Source organism: Penicillium maclennaniae (genome assembly GCF_028827695.1).
Source record: "Penicillium maclennaniae strain IBT 15551 chromosome Unknown utg000006l:1.0-2513246.0:1.0-2515036.0, whole genome shotgun sequence".
In the NCBI taxonomy this organism is placed as follows: Eukaryota; Fungi; Ascomycota; class Eurotiomycetes; order Eurotiales; family Aspergillaceae; genus Penicillium; species Penicillium maclennaniae.
This window is the reverse complement of record NW_026623218.1, coordinates 1,715,779-1,739,747: the sequence shown is the minus strand read 5'-3', so window position 1 is coordinate 1,739,747 and position 23,969 is coordinate 1,715,779. Positions and strand designations below refer to the sequence as shown.

The 23,969-nt window shown below is 51.6% G+C and overlaps 10 protein-coding genes across 10 annotated transcripts; 5 read left to right on the top strand and 5 right to left on the bottom strand.

Moving 5' to 3' along the window:
• Positions 1-1,674: 1,674 nt before the first annotated feature.
• On the top strand, positions 1,675-2,124 carry N7477_006913 (uncharacterized protein; the record flags this gene model as incomplete). Its single annotated transcript, XM_056968576.1, has 1 exon — positions 1,675-2,124. One exon carries the CDS (start codon positions 1,675-1,677, stop codon positions 2,122-2,124), a length of 450 nt encoding a protein of 149 aa, XP_056821372.1.
• A 959-nt stretch (positions 2,125-3,083) lies between these two features.
• On the top strand, positions 3,084-4,893 carry N7477_006912 (putative pH signal transduction protein PalI; the record flags this gene model as incomplete). Its single annotated transcript, XM_056968575.1, has 4 exons — positions 3,084-3,267; positions 3,336-4,160; positions 4,213-4,675; positions 4,731-4,893. 4 exons carry the CDS (start codon positions 3,084-3,086, stop codon positions 4,891-4,893), a joined length of 1,635 nt encoding a protein of 544 aa, XP_056821371.1.
• A 922-nt stretch (positions 4,894-5,815) lies between these two features.
• N7477_006911 (potassium channel family protein) lies at positions 5,816-7,834 on the top strand (the record flags this gene model as incomplete). The annotated part of the gene is made up of 3 exons (XM_056968574.1): positions 5,816-5,890; positions 5,930-6,027; positions 6,079-7,834. 3 exons carry the CDS (start codon positions 5,816-5,818, stop codon positions 7,832-7,834), a joined length of 1,929 nt encoding a protein of 642 aa, XP_056821370.1.
• A 164-nt stretch (positions 7,835-7,998) lies between these two features.
• Positions 7,999-8,250, bottom strand: N7477_006910 (uncharacterized protein; the record flags this gene model as incomplete). The annotated part of the gene is made up of 2 exons (XM_056968573.1): positions 7,999-8,059; positions 8,123-8,250. The coding sequence occupies 2 exons, from the start codon at positions 8,248-8,250 to the stop codon at positions 7,999-8,001; spliced, it is 189 nt and encodes a 62-aa protein (XP_056821369.1).
• Positions 8,251-8,724: 474 nt separating this feature from the next.
• N7477_006909 (uncharacterized protein) lies at positions 8,725-9,703 on the bottom strand (the record flags this gene model as incomplete). The annotated part of the gene is made up of 2 exons (XM_056968572.1): positions 8,725-9,126; positions 9,272-9,703. The coding sequence occupies 2 exons, from the start codon at positions 9,701-9,703 to the stop codon at positions 8,725-8,727; spliced, it is 834 nt and encodes a 277-aa protein (XP_056821368.1).
• Positions 9,704-10,960: 1,257 nt separating this feature from the next.
• N7477_006908 (uncharacterized protein) lies at positions 10,961-13,590 on the bottom strand (the record flags this gene model as incomplete). Its single annotated transcript, XM_056968571.1, is given in 3 exon segments — positions 10,961-12,340; positions 12,355-13,296; positions 13,570-13,590. The coding sequence occupies 3 exon segments, from the start codon at positions 13,588-13,590 to the stop codon at positions 10,961-10,963; spliced, it is 2,343 nt and encodes a 780-aa protein (XP_056821367.1).
• A 3,332-nt stretch (positions 13,591-16,922) lies between these two features.
• On the top strand, positions 16,923-18,584 carry N7477_006907 (uncharacterized protein; the record flags this gene model as incomplete). The annotated part of the gene is made up of 1 exon (XM_056968570.1): positions 16,923-18,584. One exon carries the CDS (start codon positions 16,923-16,925, stop codon positions 18,582-18,584), a length of 1,662 nt encoding a protein of 553 aa, XP_056821366.1.
• A 2,683-nt stretch (positions 18,585-21,267) lies between these two features.
• N7477_006906 (Yae1 family protein) lies at positions 21,268-21,894 on the bottom strand (the record flags this gene model as incomplete). Its single annotated transcript, XM_056968569.1, has 1 exon — positions 21,268-21,894. One exon carries the CDS (start codon positions 21,892-21,894, stop codon positions 21,268-21,270), a length of 627 nt encoding a protein of 208 aa, XP_056821365.1.
• A 657-nt stretch (positions 21,895-22,551) lies between these two features.
• N7477_006905 (uncharacterized protein) lies at positions 22,552-23,131 on the top strand (the record flags this gene model as incomplete). Its single annotated transcript, XM_056968568.1, has 2 exons — positions 22,552-22,894; positions 22,950-23,131. The coding sequence occupies 2 exons, from the start codon at positions 22,552-22,554 to the stop codon at positions 23,129-23,131; spliced, it is 525 nt and encodes a 174-aa protein (XP_056821364.1).
• Positions 23,132-23,275: 144 nt separating this feature from the next.
• N7477_006904 (uncharacterized protein) lies at positions 23,276-23,739 on the bottom strand (the record flags this gene model as incomplete). The annotated part of the gene is made up of 2 exons (XM_056968567.1): positions 23,276-23,593; positions 23,647-23,739. The coding sequence occupies 2 exons, from the start codon at positions 23,737-23,739 to the stop codon at positions 23,276-23,278; spliced, it is 411 nt and encodes a 136-aa protein (XP_056821363.1).
• Between the last annotated feature and the right edge of the window lie 230 nt (positions 23,740-23,969).

Genomic DNA, 23,969 nt, shown 5'->3' with positions numbered 1-23,969 from the left:
GATGAATCAAAGAATTGCTGGTGATTCAAAAGTGTCATGGATACTCTCATGATGCCAAATTGGGAGAGTTTGCAACAGGGCCGCTGTCTGTGTAACCCCTATATGTGGAGTGGCTTAGCCTATCCCCGGTCTTAGTGGGCAGATGGGAAACGGTCAAGTGACCCTGGCATATGAGATCTCACAAGAGACGCACTCTCTATCCCAGAGCGGTCGAGGGTCTGCGGGCATAAGCTTAATTAGGCTCGACCAGCAGGCCTATGCGACCCAGCGTACGTGCGCGGAGATAAAATCAGAGCTCGGATAGCCGAGTCGCTTACGTCTCTCGTTTCCCTAACTCGCGCAACATCCTATCAATGTTTAGAGTTAGGCAGCTAGCTATACGTAGAAAGGCTAGCTTCTTCCATTAGACGGCGGTCTGTTTCATTTAAAATGAGATTAGTGGACCGCCATCGGCTCAAATTGTGGCCCAGACAGTTTTTACTCCAGTTGATCGATGGGTTGTGGATTGATTGACATAGAATTGGAAGGAGTTAGGATGACAGCATGCAAACTCATTGTCAGAGATGTCACATTTAGGACCAAGCTCCTGGGAACTGCATGGGTTTCGGAAATCTCCAGATCTTGTTTCTCCATGGAACAAATGGGGCGCATTGACACCTAGTCAAGACCAAGGGTTGCTAATTTTGACGAAAACCCAATTAAGCTTTTAGCGTCCTCTGGGTCGCGGCGATGGCTGTATCCGCGGGACCGACGGGTCTGGTACTGGCAGAAAAAGTCCTTTTCTATCGCGTTCCATTGTATGCTGAGTCGTAAACTGCTAACCATGGATTAAATCAAATGTGTCTTGATTGAATAGAGGTTGATCCAAAGATGATTATGGGGGATCTCACACTCGGTCGTGCGTTTGCTTGCTCCGCACTGGCTTGGCGCTCCACGGACGAAGTGACGAATAACAGGGCTGGCGCAAGTCAACTACGCCCCAGGCTGTGCTCTGGCCTTGACTTCAATCTGGATCTGTCCTGCTGGTTGGACACGGTTGCGGGTCTATGAGGGGCGGTGCGTATTTCAGAAACGCCCTGTCCCAGCTCGACGCCTACTGTATGGCAGAATAGGTTCTTCCATAGCGTGGCAACGTGGGCATAGAGTAGTGAATCCGAGTATCTCATGATAACCATCTCCCGATATGCGCAAGTATGTGCATATGTCCGAGGCCATCAATGTCTGGCTCATGATAAGTCAATCACAGATAGCAACAATGAACCTAGCCAGGGTGGCCAAACGGAGCTCCGTTGTGATTACCGGGCGCTAACTTATCAGCTGTAGGGTCGCATCGATGCGTTTCGACGCGCTCATTGGAAACAACGAGGCATGAAGGTCACTTGTTCTTCCATTTTACTAGGATAGGCACCTAGCCTACTTCTTTTGAAAGAAAATCCTTCCATCGTCGAGCGTCTGCAAAAGACGCCATCATTTCACGCCCTGATGAGCGCCCAACGGCATGATTTGGGACCTTGAATATACACGTCCTTCTAGGCTGTTCTGGTGAAAAGTTCATCAAATCTGCGATCGGTGCTCTGCCCCTTTCACTGTCCTAAACCTGAACCCCAAAAACTCTAAGTCAGCCTGCACGACATGAGCCTACATAGTCAACTTATCCTTTTACTATCGATCACTATGCTTCTGAGCCCGTTTCGACCATGTGAAGGCTCCCCGACCTTCCAAGAAGAATATTGGGGTGACTACGTACCGAACGTTATCGAGACACCTTTTGGCCGCCAAGTTGTGGCCCCGGATACTCCATACGTGGCAGCAGCCGGCCCGGACAAGCTATATTTTATCGACACCCGATTCGATACTGAGACTGCAAAGCATATCAGGGAACAAATCGAGAAGGCAACTGTGCCGAACCCGGATGAGTACGTCGCCATAGATGAAGTTTTGGCTACGGCGGAATTGAGAAACTCTATAATTGGCGAAACAACATTCGTGTTTGACCCCGACTATGCTAGGATGCTATTTGCAAAGGGAATGAATAAACATGACCCAGAGCTTAGACTGCCTGAGCATGAGCTCAACGGCGATTGGTTGGTGACCTACGACCTAGATAACAGACTTGCGATCTAACATATTCTACTACAATGTTGGGTGTTCAGCTACTAATAATTGTATTTCGGTAGAAGATAGCAACAGTCGGATCTCCTACCATTCTATTCTTTTGTTTAAGGGCCTGTGACTCTAAGCACTTTCCGTCTATAGATACGCGCGAGACATTAAGTAAAAACATGAGACCTTTCACTCTCTTCCAACATTTGACTATCATTCTGCTTTCTAGTCCTTTGTTTGAGGACTGTGCATCGTGCCCATTGAGGATGTATAATCATGTTTGCAATCTATCTTATTATTTCCAATCTTTCTTCTTACCTGATGAAGCCTTCATTGGTCGCATAGTCCACGGCCCGTCGTAGCACTTGAAGAAGGATAGAACCTACTATTTCTTCGTATCTCTCCTAGAGCTTTAAGCCTTACTAATTTTGTTTAATACACATTTTCAAAGTGCTAGGACAATGTAGAATTGTAGGGGCATAGAATGTTCGTGATCACCCACGGCATACTGCAGTCTGCGGGACATGGGATTATGCCGATTGCTACTTCATTTGCGGAACCCCCCCTATAACGAAAGTGATTATTCTGAATAAACAACAAAGACTCATTCAAGCACAAACTTTGTTCGATATAAAAGATGGGATGTCAGTAGCAGTAACTCACGGCCATAATTAGAATAAGGTTAGGTCGTGAAGCGGTGTGCTCAATTAGAATAGTCCCGTAGTATCCACACACCGCTCTGGGTGTTAGTCTGCGGTGGGTACTGCTCCGCTCGATTTGAAACGAACTGACTGCCAGTCTAATAGGCCAGCCCCTTCGCAACGGCCTTAGGAGACCTGCAATGACCCTGCCAATGCTGGCTTAAATTGAATTCTTACCTTATTCCGCGCCGTTTTCTGCAACTCTGGAACTTGCTCGTTTTCTCCCTGGCTTGAGAGAAGTTCCTTGAGAGCTTGCGCGCTCTCGCCCTCCCCGTCGCAATGTTACTTAAGCCCGCAACACCGCTCACGATCCTCCTACTGGTCGCTTTTGCGCTACTGTTGATCTCCTGTTTGTCGACACCTATCATTAAGGGAATACCTCTTGCGACATATAGCAATGTCGACTACGGTGTCTTTGGCTATTGCCAAGGCGACGTATGTACCAACATTCATGTCGGATACAGTACCAGTTGAGTTGACCCCTCTCTTTCGTTTCTGCCTGGCGTGACTGTGGCTAAGTCTTCCCTGCAGAGGATATCACCAGCTCCGGCGATGAGTTCAATCTGCCTTCGGGCACACGGAAGTCGCTTTCTTCGATCCTAATCATTCACCCCGTCGCCGCCTTCCTTACCCTCATTTGCCTCTGCCTGGCCGGCGCGGCCCATTTCCACGGCCCATCCCATTCTCCGCGCTACCTTCTAGCTCTTCTCATTCTGCTCCTACCTACTCTCCTGGTGACCCTTCTCGCCTTCCTGGTTGATATACTGCTTTTCGTGCCGCATTTACAATGGGGTGGCTGGATCGTGCTGGCTGCGACCATCCTCCTCGTCTCCTGCGGGGTTGTGACATGCGCCATGCGCCGGACCCTAGTGAGCCGCAAAGCTCGGAAGCGCCGCATCGCGGAAAACGCAGAAATGAGTGGCGAGAATTACTATAATCGCCAGAACGCCGCAACGGCAACTACGGCTGGCGGCGTCATGACGGAACCCACCGAGACCAAGGAAGCCATGGTGACTGGCTCTCCCGCCTTCGAATCGTCGGGGCCGACTCTCGCAAGTTTCCATACCGGCACTCACGACAGCGACGATGACCGGACCCCCCTCAATACCGCAGATGCGACTGCCATGCATGATGTTCCTCCGCCGCCGGATGCCCAATACCCCAGCCGACGCGGAACCCCATACCGCACACATGACGACGCTGGCGTACCGCTCCCCGGTCCTTACGGTCCTGGAGTGACTCGCAATCCTTCCGATCCTCGTGATCCCAGACTGATGCGCAGTCTCTCTGATCATCATGGTCCCGGCGTGATACGTAATCCCTCCGATCCTCGGTTGCGCCAACAATATCAGGATGGTAGCATGGGTTCTCGCCGAGGTGGACCTGCGCCTGGCTTCGGCCCGCGCAGTCGAGGAGGTTACCCTCCTCGGGGCGGGTATGGCCGAGGAGGTCCCTACACGGGTCCACCCCGGGGGCCACCTGGCAGAGGTGGCTACATGGGCCCCCCCTCCTAGGATCCGAGGAGGCATGATACCCGGTCGCGGAGCACCTCGCAGCGGCATGGGTTATGCACCTGTCCCGAATCGGGGCTACGCTGCATACAGCCCGCCCACGGCTGATGCCCACGGAGCGGCACCTATGGATCCTTTCGTGGCTGCACCTGTCGGTCCAATGCGTGAGCCCTCCCCGGGCCCTATTGGAATGGCGGTCTCGCCTGAAACAGTGGGACAGGCCATTGAGATGCAACCCCAGCCGCGGCATTATGAGGGACACGATTCACCGGCAACGGTCACTTCCCATCCCCATGCTGTGTCTGTTGACGGTCAATTAGCCCCTCTCGAGAGCCCCACGAGCCTATACAGTCGGACTGAGTAAGTTTTCTTGATTCACTTGTCTACATGAGTTTGTCGCTAAAGTCAGTTGTAGTTCTTACGTCCCTGCTCGAGCTGGGGGAACGAATGACAATCACCATGCACCCTCACCTGGGCATACTGTCAACGCGCAGCCCACTGCGTACTACGAAGACGTGGATCCTCGATTTGCTCGTCGCCCCTCACCACCAAGCAACAGCTCCGTTCCTCGGCCCTGACTCCTGGAGCGGCCCACTGTAAGTCGTCATCAACAAATCGAAACACCCTGGACAAATAAGCTCACCCCGCCGCAGTTTGATAAATTACCTTTCTAAGCGATTATGTCTTCTTCTAATATGATCTCATCGACTCTCACATACTTGCGATACCCATTCCGATTCCCTGGATACCCTTTCATAAGACTTCCGATTTATGTCCTCGACATTATGGCAATGTGAGGCGGAGTTTGCGCTCTGATTACCGGGCAGGGGTCTCCTTTTCTTTTCTGGCAGCATTGCGCTTTGCGTCTGATTCTTCCCACCCGTCACGACCCGGGCGATTAAACGGCAGAAGCTGGCTCTCCTCTGCAGTTCCTTTTCAGCATGCAAATGTATAGCAGTGGATCGACGTGATGTACAGGGACCGATCAAAACGATCAATGGTCTAATTGCTCTTTTTCATATCCAGTTTTCTCGCATCATTTCCTTTTCTGTTGTGGCTTTTAGGGTCTGAGAAATACATCTACCTCATACCCGAGAATACACATTTTCTTTTTCCATGAAGATCTTCATCTCTTAAGTCTGAAAATAGTATCTCGAGCCATGGGTCTATACAGGTCACGTGAGATGACGCGGTGGTTTGGGCGCGGAGAGGCCGATCATGACGGCCATGTCTGCCAGGAAGCTTGATTTGGCATACGCCACTAATTCTGCTTTCAACACATGGGGTCTCCACCTTGGGAGCTTTCACTCCACCATGCCGTTTATTAATCCGCTTGTCCCCTGCCAAGCAACCTCAACCCCATTCCGATGTTCTCCAGTCGCAAGTTGCAGCCAATATGAACGACCCTGGTCTGAGACGATGCGATCGCTGATGAGGCGGGCGTTTTGGATAACGGTCCGGGTCCGGGACACACACAGAATCAGTGGAGTAAAGAAGTCGATGCTTCGCATCCTCATGCAGCGCGATGGTGGCTGGCAAGCACGGCGTATCCATTGGCGGCGGTATGAACTGTCTGTTTGTGTAGACAATGTGACAAGCTGACTCCTGTCTCAGGGCACATTTGGGCCCATGGCGAGCGCCTTCAACATCTGTTCTTTAGCGCAAACCTGGCGGATGACGCCTTCGGGACAGAACGTTACAGATCCAAAATGGTGCGGCCCGAGACTTGGCTTCTAATATGTGCCTTTCTAACGACCTTTCAGGGCCGTCGCAATCAACGCGGTCTCGCTATTTTTCGCGCTTGTCGCCAATCTGGCTCTGTCGCTTAATATGGCGCGGAGAATCCGTTTCGCAGTTGCGCAACCAATCATCATCGCTGGTTGGTATGTATCATCAGGACTGCTGATCGGTATTCTTATTCCCTTTGGCGTTCTCATGTACAACACCGAAAACGACGGGCGCATTTACACACAAAGCTATTTCTATGCAACTTTTGCAGCTGGTTTGTACTTCATCATTGCGTCCATGATGGCAGTAACTGCTTGGGGTGCCTCCAAGGGCCACTATAGTCGAGAGTTCAAATTGACGACGAGTCAGCGGACTTTGATGCTCCAGACTATCGTGTTCTTCATTTATTTGCTTGGAGGCTCCGCGGTTTACGCAAAGATAGAGGGATGGAGATTTTTGGATGCTGTCTACTGGGCCGACTTCACTTTGCTCACCATTGGCATTGGCAATTTCGCTCCTGCAACGCACCTAGGACGTGGTTTGCTGTTTCCATATGCTGTTGGGGGCATCGTGATTCTCGGTCTCATTATCTCGTCGATTCGAACCTTGACGCTAGAGCATGGTCGTCAAAAGATCTCAGCTATTTTGGCCGATCGAACTCGACGCTTTCTTGTCAAAGAAGCTTCCTCGGACAAAAACCGCCTCTCTGGGTTGCTCCCATCTCTGGACCCAAATGATCCAGTCATTGCGCAAAACGAGCGTGAAAAACATAAGCGAGAGTTCATCACCATGCGACGCGTTCGACAAGTCGCCGAAGTGCAGCACAAATGGATTTCATTGGGAATCTCATTGACCACTTGGATGACGCTATGGTTCATTGGTGCAGTGGTTTTCTGGCGCTCGGAGTCATATTTCTCTTGGTCGTACTTTGAAGCTCTCTATTTCTCCTACACAACGCTCTTGACTATCGGATACGGCGATATCTACCCAGTAAGTAGTCTGGGCAAAGCATTCTTCGTCTTTTGGTCTCTCCTCGCCGTGCCATCAATCACAATCCTAATCTCCAATATTGGCGACACCATCATCCGCTCCATTCGGGATGTGACCATCTTTCTCGGAGAAATTACCATTTTGCCCGGCGACGAATCATTCCATGACCGCGTCAAGGCAATTTTCCACACCTCCTGGACAGACAAGTGGCTCCAAGAAACGATCGGTGAAAGTGACGACGGCCAAGACATTACAAAAGGAACAGGTCGTCGCATCGACCAAGCCAACGGCACAGATCGAAAAGGCCCAGAATCTGAAGAACACAAAAAAGAAGAACGCGCCCGCGACCGCGGTGATGTTGTCGCCGAAAATCTTCATCATTACCACTACCTCCTCTTCCGCGAAGTTCGCAAAATGACAGATTATGCCATGAGCAACACGGCCAAGCAGTTCGATTACCTGGAGTGGGAATACTATCTCGACTTGATCTCGGGCAAACACAAGCCCTCGGCGCCTTACATTAAGGATGACACTGAGAGTGATGACGAATCGCAGCGTGGACTACGTGATTGGAGTTGGATTGGTCGCAATAATCCTTTACTCGGAAAAAAGAGTGAAGTTCAGTGGTTACTTGGCGCGTTGACCGATGCTCTGGATCGCGAATTGAAAAAGGCGAGTCGGGCTTACCATTCACCGGATTCTAGTGATGAGGGGGCAAATGGGTTGGAAGTGGCAGAAGATCGAAAATCTACTTCTGGTGATCAGGATCGGACATCAGGGGCAGCCACTCCATCTGATTAATGGTGGCGGTTAAACATTGAAATGGCGAATAGATTTTGGACGTGATATTCCTTGACGTTTACAGGTAATTTAATGGCATGTATGTATAGGGCTGATGGTATACTATGGGCTATATCTGGCTTATCATACCAAGAAGTCACTCTGGTTTGACATATAACTAGCGACTAGTTAATGCAGCCATTGATGATTGACTTGTCTGCTAAGTGCTCCTCAATGCCGTGCTTACTCGCAACAAGATGATGCTGATGGTTCTATGCAACTGGTACATACCCAAAGCTATTAATTCACCTCATCAGATCCGAGTCTTCATCCAGCCACGCATTTAAATCACCCGCTAGCCAATCCATGGGCACAAAGTCAAGATTATCATTTTCTTCAGCTCCGACATCACTTTCATTCAAACCAGGCACGGTCATTCCCGTGGAATGCCCGGACAACTTCATGTCTCGATATAACCATAATTTTCCTAAAGTTTTTCATGTCTCTGCAGATCAAAATTCTCTAAAGGCGAGATCGGAACTGCACCCAGGGGCCCTCCACCGCTGATGCCACCCACCCTCTTATTCTGAAGTCGCAATCGTTTCGCTTGCCACCACAGCACCGAGCATCTGGCGCCAAGCGCACATCATATCGGAACAGTACTCGGGCGATAGTGACATTCAGCTCGGCCCAGGCGAGCTTCCATCCGCCACAAGACCTGGCACCGGTACTGAACGGAATAAACGCCTTTCTCGTAGTCTTAATGCTATCTTTATCCACTCCAGTCTCCGGGTTGACGATCTATCGGTCCGGGTAATACTCATCAGGTGATATAAAGTAATTCGGGTTCCGATGGATAGCGTAAGTAGTTGTTCCGACCATTGTTCCTGTCGGGATAAACTCCTGGTCGATCACGATTCCGCCTTCAAGCACAGTACGGGGGATTGTGGTAGAGACAGATGGTGCGAGACGCATGGTCTCGTTGATGCAAGCTTGTAACAGTTTTCGCATGAGTCGAGCTCCGGTCCCATGCAAATGTCTTCTTCATCGGTGAACGTGATACGAAGCTCGCGCACTAGGCGTGCAAGTAAATTGGGCTTGTGCGCGAGGTGGAAGAAAGTGCCGGCCATTGCGGTAGCAGTGGTATCTGCGCCGGCAGTCATCAAGAGCATGGATTCCACCCAGAGGTCCTTAGGAGTAAAGTGAATACCCGTCTTGGGATCCGCTGTATTCATCATATGATAGAATAAGTCCTTTTGTTCGATGTCATTTCCGAGGCGTTGGCGCCTCTGAGCGCTCTCGAATCCGAGTACCTGCATTCACGATGTCGTGAACGACATCGTGAACTTGGATGACATGAAGAACTGGTCAATCTTCAGATTACAGAATTTTGGTTTGACAAGTGTCTAACTGACTGTCAGTGACAACTCGAGCAAGGACATAGCACAGACTGCATACCGCCATACTGCGCCGTGTAATCTTCAGGACCACCGATGGGAACCATCGCATATCAGGCAAGTGCAGCATATCAAAGTCTCTCCCATAACAGAGATCGCCGATCACATCAAAGGTTACCCAGTCACACATCGGAGCCAGGTGCTTCGTTTGCGACCAGTCATTGTCCTTGGAATCGAGCCCGGGCCTCACATTCCCAAACTCGTCTCCGTTCTTACCAAGTAAGTTGACAAAATCGCGGACATTCGTCAGAAGGCGATCTTCGATGGATTTGATTCCTTCCGTGGAGACCACTTGCGCAAGAATGTGGCGCTTAAATCCGTGGGTTTTTTTATCGGTAGCAGTTAGGGTGTTTGGAGTGTGCCGACTGGCGCTCAATGAGCTGTAGCCTTGGGATTTGACCACATTCGCCCGGACAGCATAGATAGTTTCCATTCCGGTGTGACTGTTGAACGTTAGGGCGTTTGGACCAAACCGGACTATGTCTCCTTTTGTACAGGATTAGCCTCCTAAGTTATCAGCAGAGATCTGATTAAAGAATTTCGTACCATAGCGGTCGTGCCACTGCCGACTGACGATATGAAGGTCTCCCTGCCATGCATAGTAGGCTGCATACCAATGTGTTATGGCTGCTAGACGAGGGCCGGGGTATTTCGCAAGCGGATGGAAGAACAAACGATAGATAACAAGTGAGATAGTCTTATGAAAATATTAGTCTATATAATCATCTCAGAGCAACACTTGATCTCACTATTCAATAACTGGAGATTTTTCTGAGAGCTATTGCACTATTTCTATATTGTTCCATTTGTCTCTTTGACCCGTTATCCCATCGTGGATCCCAAGGTGATGGCGACGGTGGGCCCACAATCGATCGGGTCCCCCTTGGATATATATTCGGGGCACGCCACTACGAAACCTTGCTCATTTCGAGCGACCGCTTCAAAAGCATAAAAAGGCAGGGTTCTCGACAGTTGAATGGCCTTAAGTGAAATTTTAGAGCTGGACCGAACTGTAAGTATTAATCGGGGTCTCAAAATTAATCGGAAGAGAACGTCGCGAGCGACTAGACTTGGTGGTTAAAAAGCTCCAGAGTTCGGGTCTGCCACTGAAGCACGACACGAAAGTTAATTCCTTTTTGAGCTTATCACACCCCAGGGCTAACAGTATAAAGTAAAGGTGACATAAATGCTCCGTCGGAAAGAAGATTGGAGGTTTCCAAGGATTTGTACCTAGATTAACTATAACACCCAGATGACAAGAAGATCACCTGAACTTCAGAACAAATTTACCCGAGAACACCAGATTGAAAATCAGAATCATAATTATGCCCATTAGATTGAAAACAAAATCAAAGATGGTGAATGCAAAGATCAACGCCGGATAGAGGATATGAGATGAGAGACCCAAGGGAAAAAAGAAAAAAAAAAAAAAAAGAAAAAGACAGGTATGATAACAAACGATGAATTTGAGCCGACCTAGGATCGAAAGCGAATCCACCCAAGTAAATGTAGAAGAACAATAGGAAAAGGTCAAGATCATACTATAGAAAACCACGCTAGAGCCGGATGCGAGAAAAACAGACCCAACCCCTTTTCTCTATGTGCATGTCACTCTCTCATATGCATCAGCGAAAGCACGGGGATTATGGAAGTGACTCTGACCATCAAGAACAAAGGAGCGCGGCTTTATTCACAGAATACTGCGACTCGCCTGGCTAGCACGGCTGGGACTTGTTCGGCTGCGTTCGTCCTCTTCAAGAACATCACTTAGGCGGGTGGGATGGCGGTGTCGGGGAGTGACAGATTCCCAACCGGTGCCAACGCCCCAGCCGGAACCACTGTAGTCGGCGGTTGTTGGGGGCATGGGCGCAGAGGTTGTCGCGACGGAGTATCTCTCGTCGGGGGACTGGTCATACTCTTCGCTACCCTCTGAGGGAGGCCCCTGGGGGTAGGAGAAGGGCTGACTCTGGGAGTCGCCGGGGTAGCGATTGTGTTCCTCTTCAGCCTCGGAGCTGCCAACGTAGGAGTGTGCATCGGGCTCAGAGGTCGGAGGGCCTGGGTATGAGACTGTAGGCTCATGCTCATACATCTGGACAGGGTATGGCGGTTTGCTGGGGTCGCCTGGCTGGTGTTTTTGGTTTTCAATGAAGGGGTCGGAACCTGTCGGGGACATGGGCGGGGCTTCGTCATAGTATGATGCCTCGGCGGTCTTGTTCTGGAACTCTGTGCCCATTGACGTAGCGGTTGGGCCGCCAGGATATGGGCCTTCACGGGTCGGTGGACGGGTGGTGTGTCGGCTTGGGACCCCTTGGATCATGGGTACAACTTGAACTCCTCCTACGAGGGTGGGTTCTCCGTTACGAAGAGAGGTGGTCCGGTCTCGCTCTTCTTGTTCGCGGCGGCCAAGTTCCTCCCACGCGCGGCGAGCTTCCTCTTTGGAGATTTTGAGCTCACGGTTCATTTCGCGTAAAAGGTCTTCGGCACGGGTCTTGTCCTTTTCAGCAGCCTGTGCAGCTGCAAATGCATCGGCTCGGCCTTGGCGCTCGATCTTGAGCTGACGCTCCAGCTCTGCTTGCACCTCTTTGGCTCGTTCTTGTTCAGCACGGGTGTCGAAAAACCAGCGCTGGAACTTGCGTTCAGAAGATGCGCGAAGGCGCTGCAATTCGACCACGGCGTGGAAGAGGTTTGCACCGGCGGCTGACAAGTCAGTGATCTGTCGTGCCAGCTGCTGGCTGAGGGGATCCTTTTCGAGGTCGTCATTGTGCTGTTCGAGCTTCCGGATCCAGTAGCTAGTAAGGCCTTCCCAATGGGAAGATAGGGTTTCCCAGCGTTCGAATGCATGCGGGAAGGCGGCTCGTTTGGGCTGCTGCAGGGTCTGAGAACCACCAGGCTGGCTGGTTGGGGGAGCTTGTGCGGGCTTGCTTAAACCAGGCGTCCCTGTTGGGACGCCAGTTCCTGCTGCTGCGCTCTGTGCGCGAGCATGCTGTGGTGCAGCACCCAGGTTCTGCTGGCTTGATGATTGAGGTGGCCGCTGCCGGCTCATGTTTCCACCGCCTGGAGGCACCTGATACTGGATCCTTTCACCAGCCGGTGCGGAGCCCGGGGCTGTAGAGAAGGCGGCGCCTCTCCTGCCGTGGCCATCACAGCCTCGGGTGGTTCTTCAGCTCCCCGTGGAGCCCGCTGAGGCCGCGCGCGGCGCTGGGGGACGGGCTCCGCGGCAACGTCAGCAGCATACCGTTGAGCCTGAGCCTGTACTTGCTCCTGCTCCAACTGCTGTCTCTCCAGATCTTCCTGCTCTCTGTCACGAGCTTCCTGTTCCGCTTTTCGACGGGCCTCTCGGTCCCGACGCTGTCTCATTATATCTGTGGGAGTGCGCACACCACTGGGCGGTTGCGATGAGCCTTGGGGCGCACGCGGATTACCATTCTGAGCGCGACCATTGCCGACAGGGCCGGCAGGGCCAGCGGGACCAGCAACGCCTACCATATCTGACATAGAAGCATTCGCTTCGTCCCAATCTGTTGTGAATGGTAACGGGCGACGGATGGCTTCTTCGAGCGCAAAGAGAATGGCAGATGCGGTGCGAGACGATACTCTGGTGTTTCTTCGAGGCCAATACGAGCTTTCGAGGAGCTGGTAAGGATCGTCGACAGTCGAACCGTTATCGTCAGTCTGCGCTTCTGATAGGGCCGGACGCAGTACCTCAATTCCGTTTCCAGGATCGGGGTTGACAAGGACCGGGATCGAATGCGACGGTTGGGGTCGCGGAAGCTGTCCACCTCTGACTTCTAGCGAGACAGCTCGACGGTGAGGTAGTTGGTGGGACTCTGGGGCACGACGAACTCTCCGCAAAGGTCGAGGAAAGTCTGCGGCTGGGGGACGGAAATCGAATGAATGGGAGGAAAGAGGACGAGGTACAGAGTGCTGCTGGCGTTGCCGCGCAAAGGTCGTAAGCGTTGAGTGGTCGTTAATGTCGTGGACTTCGTTAGACGCTCTGCGATTGTAGCGAGACACCTCTGGCAAAGGCTGGTTCAACGATGAAAGATTGCCCGACAATGTGAGGGTGTTGCGTCACCGAAATTGAAGCTGAAGCTAAGCTTCGGATCGCGATCGCAGAGGCCGATCAGGAATTGGAGGCAACAACAGTGGAGGCTCTCAATATGAAGCTGTGTTTCAACCCCAGGAAATAATAAACTAAAGAGAGAACGGTAGAATTGAAGGGAAGAGAAGAGCGTAGGGGAGAGGGTGGCTGGATTAATTGAGATGGCTGGGGTCGCCGCAGCCGCTGCTGCAGCGCACCAAACGTGTCTCTCGGACCATGAACTGCGCCAACGCTCGAATGCAGCTTCTGGTCAGAAATGAAATCTTTGCAGAGAGGAAAAGCCGGTGCGGGATCGGGTTGAATGGAATGGAAGCCTCAGACGGGGAATTCCCGGGCGAATGACGGCCGGAATGCCCAACGCTCAGACTGTAGCTTTTGTCGCCTGAGATTGAACTGAAGCAAATATACAATGGGGCAATGAAGCAATCAGACAATGAGGCAGTGAGGCACCAATGGACAATTACTATACTCTTTGCTCTGCCTGACTAGTTCGGGCCCCCAGATGGCTTCAGATCGTAACTTAATCGTCGCGCAATGGTCCGAAGCACGGCTTTATCGGTTGACTGCAACTGGGCTGAGGCGGTCGCACAAAAAGGCGATCACGACTGGACTCGGGTCTCAGGGAAGAGTCGCTATAAGTGCCAATCCAAGTGGGAAAACATTGAGGGAGTTGGGAATTCTGGTACGATACAGGGCTACGATCATCGACGATCTACGATTCAGGGAAAGCCATGCCCGTGAGGGTGAACAGAACCCACGCTCAAGCGAGGCGAGGCGAGGCGAGGCGAGAAATACGGCTAAAAGTACTAGTCCTAGGTCCATGTATTGGGTGTACCGGAGGCCTGGAAAGCGAAGTCGCAAAGTGATGCGCTGGCACGGTCATCGGGCACCGATAGCGTCATTTATATATTCTGGTGGCATGCTATCTTGTATCAACCATTGCACCGTCCAAGCATCGAGGGGTTTCGTCTGATCATTTAGGGATTCAATCCTAAAACTGTATTTTGAGACCGGAACAAAATACGAACCTGTGGACCGGTTGGCGAATCTCCAATGTCTGGATCGGATCCAGCGGTTCCCTTGGTACTCGGTGGATGGATCGAACTGCTTTCCCCACACAAAGGAGATTGAGCCTCCCAATACTCAGGTCGTGAGGAACCAGATCGCTACCACGGAGCTATAGATCTATCCAGGTACCTAGAATCTCTCTACCTGTTACAGTGCTCGCCCCTGAGTTGATCTGACAGCTCCCGAACACTGACGCTTGGGCGAACGCCTTCTTCGTACCCCACACCGATGACGTCTCACTAGTCTAGCCCCAAATCTAGCTCGAGTTCTATTTCAGCTTGAGATCGACCGTTATCCGTGACTACCGAGAGCAATACGATCAACCTAGCAATACGAGGCCCCCTCACAGTCCCCTGACCGACACTCATTTGGGGAGGAGGTTCCTCAAACCAATAACAACGCAAGACATAGGAGCAGTAAACAAGGCGCGATCGTTCGGTCCAGACCGTGGAACGATGGGAAAAATGCAAGGGTATTAAGGGAATCGGACAATTTATAATGAGCTAGGGGATTAGGCTCAGGGGAAAGAAGTCCCGTTGCATCGCGGATGCATTTGAGCAGCTCCCGGGGATCGAGAAAAGGAGAGAGGGACCCAATGTTCAGGTAGGTTTCACTTATGCCTTGCAGGCTGCAGGACATTCGAGATCCCCGGGAACTTACAGCTGTGTTGGAAGTGTTTCACCTTCCTCCTATCCATCGTGTCGGGCTGCAGATGCGTTGCCGCCAAATCTGCACTGAACATTCGAGACAGCACTCGGGGATCCCATTCAGCGTCCCGAGGCTCGGGCCTTCGGATCGTGCGATTGGGTTCTCTAAGCTGTTTCAATAATCCTGGTCACGAAGGGTCGTCCTTTCCCCCCGTCTCCAGCTAGGGTGGTAGGGAGAGGTTCAATGTGCGATTTGCATTTCGCACTTTCAAATTCAATTGGCACCCTTGAATCGTCGTAGGGTCGTCCCTAGACTGAGAGTTGAGTGAAAATATCGTATATTGCAAGCTGCTACGTGGGATTTCTGCAATGCTCCATGAAAACGAACATCTGAAGAATGTGATCGGAGAAAGCGAGGGTGGCACTCCGGTACCGCTGAATGCACCGAGTGCATCGGCATCCGGAAGATATCGAGTCCTCGTCGATCAGGGGCCGGGACGCAGGCCGTAGATATATATACGTCTATGCAGCTGAGGCTGCGTCGGGGAGCCCCGTCTGCGTAGCGGGATGCAATGCAGCATTGGCTTTTTTTTTTTCATTGGAATGTGGAGACGGAGTTGTCGAGTCAACGGCGCAAGTGATCTAGAATCGCTTTCCGGTCGAATAGGGATAGGTGATCAATAGCCACCGAAGTCATCATTCAAATGTCGGCTCGCGAGAGCAGACAACTGGTCCGATCGGATGTTCGTGCGCGCCAATAGACGATGAGTTGGCATAGTGTGATTAGTCGCGCGTGTATGAGTCCCTCGGCTTGGCGGGTACTTTGGATCCTAGGCCCAAGTATCTGGATGCAAAGAGTCAGGCTCGAACTACTCGGGAAGTGCATTTGCATTTGCATTGAAGCCCTGGGCCCAGTCGTGATCTACAACTAGCTACGCAATGTGGAACATCAATTGATGCACACAGTACCTAGCGACGAAGACTACTTTCATCCGCCTCAACCCCCGAGTCGACAATTGGGGAATCAGGAAGCAATTCGAGCCAGCCACCAAGACTTGAAGCATGACGTAAATGTGTGGTCGGCGCAATAGAACGATGAAACCGTGGTGTCCGCCGTCGCGCGGTTCCCAAGTATGGAATGAGAGGACAGCGTAGAGAGACGGCGTCAAAGCCACAGGCGGATCAGTGGGGCGTGGCTGATCCGGATCATCATCCGCAGGACTCGTCTATTCCTGACATCTCACATTTTTTATAGGGGCCCCAGCCTCTGGGCTGTTGGGCCGGCGTCTGAGATGAGACGAGACGCGATGAGAGGACATGAGATGAGATCCAGTAACCCGTCGCGTTGTACGAAGATGAATCAGACGAGTAAGAGTATGAATTGCGATGACCGTGTCACTGACATCCCCATGTTCAGGCCTCTCCAATTCGATGATACACCATCGCACGGGCAAGGTGCTTTTGGCCCTGCACTGCGCTGCGGCGGTGCTGCGCGGAAAGCTCATCCGCCGGCCCTTGCTGGGAGAAGCCGGGAGTCCTTGCTGCAACCTCATCCCTACAGGCGGAAGGGGACGCCATGTAAGGTCAGGTCTGTGCCGTCCTTTTGTTTACCTGGGGACGTGCATTGGCATGCATCGATCTGTTTTCCACCCGGGCTTCTGGGGCCTATTTTTGGCTGTATAAACATATCCCTCTCACCCTCTCATTCCTCGCTCCATCTCTGGTGGCAACTCTCTTTCCTCTTCCCCACTGAGCCTTACAGTCCTTCCATGCTATTTCCTTGAATCTCCCCGACCGACTCGTGTCCCTCTGTGTGTGCGTCGCGATCTAAGTCCATGGCTCAAGGTGAATTTTACTGTCCGGGCGAAGTGGACGCGTTGTACCCCGACCGGAACAGATCAGAAATTACAATTTGCTTGCCATCACCATCCCCGGCCAAGCGAGCGTCCAGCTACTATCCCAAAGCCGGAACCAAGGTGCTGGAGGAGTCAAACGCAGACCCGTTCTACCTTGAACAGTCATTGGCCGCGACGCCGACTTGGCCAGACTCTTATACGCCGGAAATTCGCGATGAGAGATACAGTCAAGATACAAATCAGTACTACACGTTTTCCCTGACCAACGGGAAAGACTTGGCCTCTCAGGGCCACTATAACGGTCCCAATCGATCAACCATTGCGCAATTGGAACTGGAGAACGATTTGAGATTCCATCACTATACCTCGTCCACCGAGGAATCCAGACAGCTTCACAGTAGCCACGGGTCGTTCAGCTCCGTTGCTACTGAGAGCACTACCCCGGACTTGACCCCAAGTAGTTCCTTCTCATCCACATATTCCTCTCCTGCCTGTCCTGAGGCTGTGTTGCAAGCTACCGAGAAGCTTTACCAACACGCCCGTCAGGCTCAGGAACCTCGACGCTTCTATCTTCCTGCTTCAACACCTCCCCAGTACTCTCTTCCACCGCCGCCTCCTGTGCCTTCATTCCCCACAGGCAAGAGTCGCCCTACCACTTCTGGCTCTGATTCCAACTCCGCTATGATCACAATGAAGTACGAGACATCCGGCATGTCCTCGTTTTCTCGCCGTAGGAAAGCGCATCCTACACTCCCCAACCTGTCTCGGGCCACCTGCTCCCAGAGCTCTCGAAGGAAACAATCCAGTCCTGGAACGCGTCCTCCACTGGACCCGTCGATGATCTCGCCCCCGTGTTTGATTAATCCGGTTACCATGGAGCCGCATGCCACTCACTTCGACCAGGCTCTTTTCATTCCTGCCAACGACCTCCCCAGCCCCATGCCTAGCCCTAGTGCGAGCTCCCCTCCAATTTCTCGCCAATGGACCGCTACCTCTATGGAACGTCCCTCGACATCGACCATGGATGTCTACTGCGAGCAGTCAGTTTGGGAATCTGACTCCGACAATGAGTCCATCGGCCACAAATCCCTTTCCCGGAGGCCTATTGATACCTTGCGCAAGGTGCGAAGCCGTGCCAAGCTGCGTGGTGCCAAATCCCAGCCTAAGCTTCACCAAGCAATGCTCGATGATCAGCTTCCTGAACGATTCCCTTGCATGCCTGACGAGGAACCCGTCCCAGAGCTTTACCGAGGTATGAGTTTCGACCGACCCTGTCTCAGCCGGGACGGACTTCGTCCACAATACGGTCTCCAAACCCTCCGCCTTGTGGCTCCTTCTACTACATCCCTGATCAAGCCTCGCTCTCCCCCAAGTTCCCGTGACTCCAATACTCGGGACTCTGATATCGACCGCTCTGCTGCTGCTGCCGCCTTTCAAGCTCAGGAAAGACGTCGTCAGCGCTCTAACACTCCCGAGTACACAAGCTCAGACAAGGAGAAGCTCACATCGATGTGTTGCGAGCAACAATCTCAAGCGACAATCAACGAGTCACTCGAGCAACGCCCCTTCTTCCGCCGCATGCTCGACTCCTTGCGTTCTTTGAACTGCCACAAAACCACTAAAAATGTGGATGTAATCTGATGTACCCAATATTTGGCGTTCCGGGGACGGGTGGCGTTCTTTTTTTTTTTCTTCTTTTGGCTTCAATTCGCTTCGAGAATATCCAATCACGGCCTTTGCAATTCAACGATCACTGCAACGATTTCTTACAAGTTCCATCGCGATATGTTCTACGACTATGAACACGCACACACTCTTTACGCTTTATGCTCCCACCGGTCTCCACCCAACGATAATGATTTCCACTGACAACGTTATTTGATGTTTGACTCAACATCAACGAAATCACATGAAAGCCTCACGGCCATGAACCACGACCAGCGCTACCGAAGTGCTTGATCTATTTCCAATGTTTTTTTTTCTTTATTATTTCTTCGGGTTCTACCCTGCCATTCTCTACGTGGTCACGATTCCACACCTGCATGTTTCTCTGCGCCGTATTACCATGTCTTTTCTATGGTTATGATTTTTCCAAACTCTGTATGGGTCCAAGATCTCCTCTTGACTCCCATTTCCTTTATCTCTCTCAACATTCAGATTCAGAATTTTCAGTCTCTGATCTCATTTTCATCTCAATGTGGACCTACAATAATGATACAAAAGAACACAGTGTACGCATCTCAAGACTGCATCTCAGGCGCAACACCAAAAGCATTTCCAGATTTTTTCAAACTATGACCCAATGATACAATGAATTGAATAACAATGTCAAATGGCACTCTATCCTTTTCCCCCATTCCATGTTGTCCAGGTGAATGTCGATCAGATCCTGGGAATGTAGTCGTCACCTTCATTACTTCACACTCCAACCTCAGCCCTAGTAGTCCCCCTCCCCCAGGTCGTGGCCCCGGTATTCGGCGATACCACCAACATAGACCACCACAGTAGCCCACATAGTTCCCCAGATAATGCTCCCCGGGAAACGAACACCAACTGAAGAGTGAACCTGAATCAAATTCCCCGAACAGAGTCAAGTTCTTCCAGATCAGACCTAGAACTTGGCGTCCCTTGAAGTCCCCTACGAGGGGGGTAAGCCCTCCCATAGAAACACTGCATCCCGCTATGCCCATCTATTAGAAGCATGTCTAAGACGACCTGGCCGTCTCCACCAGTTTGACAACCCCACGCTCGATCCAAAGTACCCTGCATACTGGACCTGTCGACAGACAGGGATGTGATCCCTGGTACTGGAACCCCCCATCGTACGTGTGTGATTAGGTTTGCGGGTTTCCCAGGATGCATATCGTTCACTTTTCTCGAGAGCCTAGGTCCTGGATCCTGGAGCCTGGAGCCTGGAGCCTGGATCCTTAGAGCCTAGACTTCAACACTACAGGAGGAAAAGTTACCATTCCACAGTCGGGGGCTTCGTTCCGAGCCTATCTGTAATACTCGCCAAGGGTGATGGGGAGAAGAGCCTCGCGTAGCTTCACGGGATCCTTTACTTTTCTTTCAAGGATTGCCATTGATTCAAGTGAGGGCCTTGCTAGTGAGGCTTTACTCTCTCGGCTCGATCTCCCCTGCAATCATCGGATGGAGTCAATGGCGAGGTCGAGTGGGGAATTCAATGAGTTGTATACAGATCACTTAGGAGACATCCATGGGGGATATCTCCACTTCCAGATTCGTGGTAAAGTCGTGCTGGTTTTTTGGGTGGTACGTACTTGTTCAGCGCCAGTCGAGTACCAGGGGTAAAGCGGCGGGACTGAGTTGCCCCATTGTGCTGTATACGAAAACCCCCTTGCGTGGCGGAGTCCGCTTCCGCGAACTCAACGCCACAAACGTACACAAACACAAAGTACGGGGTCTGTTTGCTTTCGAGGCGATGTCCGTGGGAGGATGTGGTAATCTTCGTATCCTAGTCTTCAGCTCACAAAGCACTTTGTATTTGATTTCATATTTCAAACTCATGTGTAGGGTATAATCTGATATCACCCTTAGCCAGGTCAGATGTCACTGGAAAAGACTCTTAAAACCAACATGATGAGCATTCCAATGGTTCAATTCAAAAGTGTCAGAGGGGGCAATTCAAGCATGTTCTAAGGGAGGAACCATTTCTTCACGGAAGTCCGGACCGGCTGCAAGGTAGGACCGCAGGGACGGGGCAAGGGAAGGGCATCCCCGAGAGAAATCGGCTTTCTGATCTCAGATCTATCGGAATTTGCTGGCTCCACATGGATCGGACCGCGCAAACACGAAGGCCAATTCGGCCCTCTTGGAGCGTGACGTGGATGAAGTTGACATGTTCGATCGTTCCATGCGTCCCAGTTGCCTTTTTCACTAGCGAGTAACTCTTGCAACCAGTTCTCTCACTCTTCCCCCAGGGCAATGGCAATTGCACTGCCCTTGGACTCTCGAGGCACAGTAAACAGTAAACAATTCCAGTGATCCCTTACGCAACACGAAGAATGCCCCTCATGTCTCGGAGAAAGACGACCGTTCCTCAATTTGAACCCTCCCCGTCCGGACCGCCCTCCGCCAGCTCCGCTGCAAAATCCTTGCAGCTTCAGCAAGCCCATCCCGATGCGCCTGGGTTTAGGTCTAGGGTCGGTCTCAGGTTCGAGGGCGATCGTGTAGGTCTCGGGACGGGCAGCACAACCCGGTAAACATGGCCCGCCAACGTGCATCTTCCCCCGGGAACAGGCGACAATCTGCTCGGCTCGCAGCCACAATAGATGTAGAGTTCTCACACGACAACAAACAACCCTCAAATGCGTTCCCCGACGCCCTGCTCCTGACTGGAAGATTTGTCCTTCATCTCCAGCGCCTCCATGTTCTCCTCCCATCCAGGCACGGCCACCCTGCCCTCCCACTTCGAGACTACCTTGTCCCCCTTCCGACCTAATGTTGTCTCCGCCATCTCCCCTGCTTCAGTGCTCTCCTCGCCTGTAAACACGCTCTGCACGTCCAGGGCTGAGATGGCCTGCACATAGAGTTTGAGAACCTGTTCTCGTGTCGCACGACGCGCTTCCATTCCCGTATCGATGGATTCTTTGGTCCCTGGCCCCTGCTTCTTCACGAGCGAGCGGTCTTCCAGTCCGCGCGTAATCCCCTCGAGAATACCGAGAATTGTGCCTGCTCGCATACCAAGTTGTGCGCCAATGGGGAACCCGGCGTCAAACCCTTCTTGAACGTGTTGGCCTTTGGATGTTGCGACGCCATCGCGGTAGCCGGCTGTGACGTGCTGACGGCGTAAAGAGGGGAGGTCGGAGGGTTCGTTTGACGATTCGGAGGCGCGCATCTCTGGTCGTCTCTCTGGTTCTGGAGAGGAACCGAAGATGTCGTCGAGGGGGTTGTCAACTGCGGGGTTTGTGATGTCGATTTGGGCGGACATTGTTGTTGCTGGGGAAGGAGGGGCCGAGTGGGCGGAACCTGAATCTGTGTGTGCTGATGCCATGGCTTCAATGACCTTGGCTCCTTTTTTGTGGTTGGTGTTGGATCTTGAAGGTGGGATGGTGGCGGTGCGATAAGAAAAAAAAAAGGTTGAAGATCTACGGAGCGTGGCGGGTCCGCGGTTGTCGACTAACTGAGATATACGGTTTGAACGGTTATTCTACCTTGGAAAGCTCTACTAAATTCCAAATGTCTTCTAGGCAGTGTGACTTAGCAGCACATGTCAATTGCCTGGGATTTGAAGTAGACTGATCCACGATCAGCCCATTCTGGAGCTTATAGTTTCAGCCCCCAATGTCTGAAGTACTACTTTGCCCAGATGACTCAATTTCCCTGGCTCTCGGGAAGAAATCTACTGCATTCTGGACCATGAAATCCTCCATATTCTGCCATCTGTAACATCATACCAAATTTGTCATGTTAAATCGCTCTTTCCGAATTATCGGCTCAATCGCCATCCCAACCGCCGCAATAACATACGGCATCTAGCGCGGACTATGCCATCTTGAAGCAAAATACCCCGAACTTGCAGAAACCGGAAGAACGAGCAATCTACTTCATACACCAGACAAACCCACACAACGCGTGGCATACACGGATGTCTTCGCCGCAAGAATCTCTCTCAATAAATTCGCCTCACTCGCCCGAATTCCAAGCAAAACAGACCTGGAAACCGCCTGGGCCCTTGAATACTCCTATCCTCCGTCTAGAATGTTCCCTTGTCAGCCTTTTCACTGAGCATACTTTGACACCCGGGAACACGGGAAACACAGAATCCGGCTTCAGTCCCAAAAACGGATCTCCACGGGGCCTTTTAAACGGCGTATTAACCGTCCAGCGCGAGCCCGGCGTTGACCGCGATAACAATGGTCTTCTCATCTCATGGAAGATATCTAATGAGCCGCGCTTATTTTTCGAGAAGATGCCAAATGGGGGTATCCGTGCGTTTGATGTCGGGCGGACGGCATGAGATGAGTATTTCGGAGCCGATTATAGTTCCTGGCCAGGATACATACGTAGAAGTGAGATTCGCAGCGTGTCATGACTATGCGGTTGTGATCGGAGAGGTAGTGCAGAAGGTTGTCCCAGCGTGGACTCTCAGGTTGCATAAGGGATATGCGCGATTCATCCTGGATCAGGCCGTGAAGGAAGTCATGAAAGCTTCGAATGAAGTCTAAACTCTACCAGAACTGGCTTGATCATGTTCTCGACTTGTAATACTTGTCTACACCGAAACCTCACATTGGGTGGAAATATCATTGACTGCTGTTGTATGGAAGAGGATCATCACACTTTATGTACAAAGACCAAATCCACCCATCTCAAACACAATCACTGCCATGCGAAACAACAGAATACCCACTCCATCCACTGAATGGATAACACATTTCCCATCCATCCGTAATGCTGCCTACAAAGCTGCCAGCATCACAATCCGATGAACTAAACATACACAGATCATGCCAGTCGGTTTCAATCGGGCTCTTCCACGACAGACTCTTCACCATCGTATTGTACGCGCCATCGAGAGCCTCGCATGAGCGGTCCTGGGCGCCGTAGCGATGGAAGACATTAAACTCGATATTGGACGTGTTCACATTGCAGGTCGGAACAGCCTCGCTGAAGAGGCGGAGATCCCACTAGGTAAGATTTAGGTGGGTGGGATTAGATGGGTAAATGGAAGGCAACCAACGCTTCTATAGGCGAGGATCTCGCGGGACTCTAAGCTGGGTAAGGCAGTGGCTGTTGACACGCCAACGGTGAGGAAGATGTGAAGAGGATGCATTTGTGACAGAGTGAAAAGATCAAATAACCAAAATAAAAGGGGTTGGTCAGCTTGAATGATAGTGAAACTGGATGGAAATGAAGATGGTGTCAGGCTCCGAAGGACACAAAATGGAATATCTCGAAAAGCAAAATCCAGGGAACCACTTTATACACAACTGAACCCTGGGCCGATTACTCAAATTTGCGACGGGGAACCCCACTTGAACATCACCATCTAGACTCGCATGG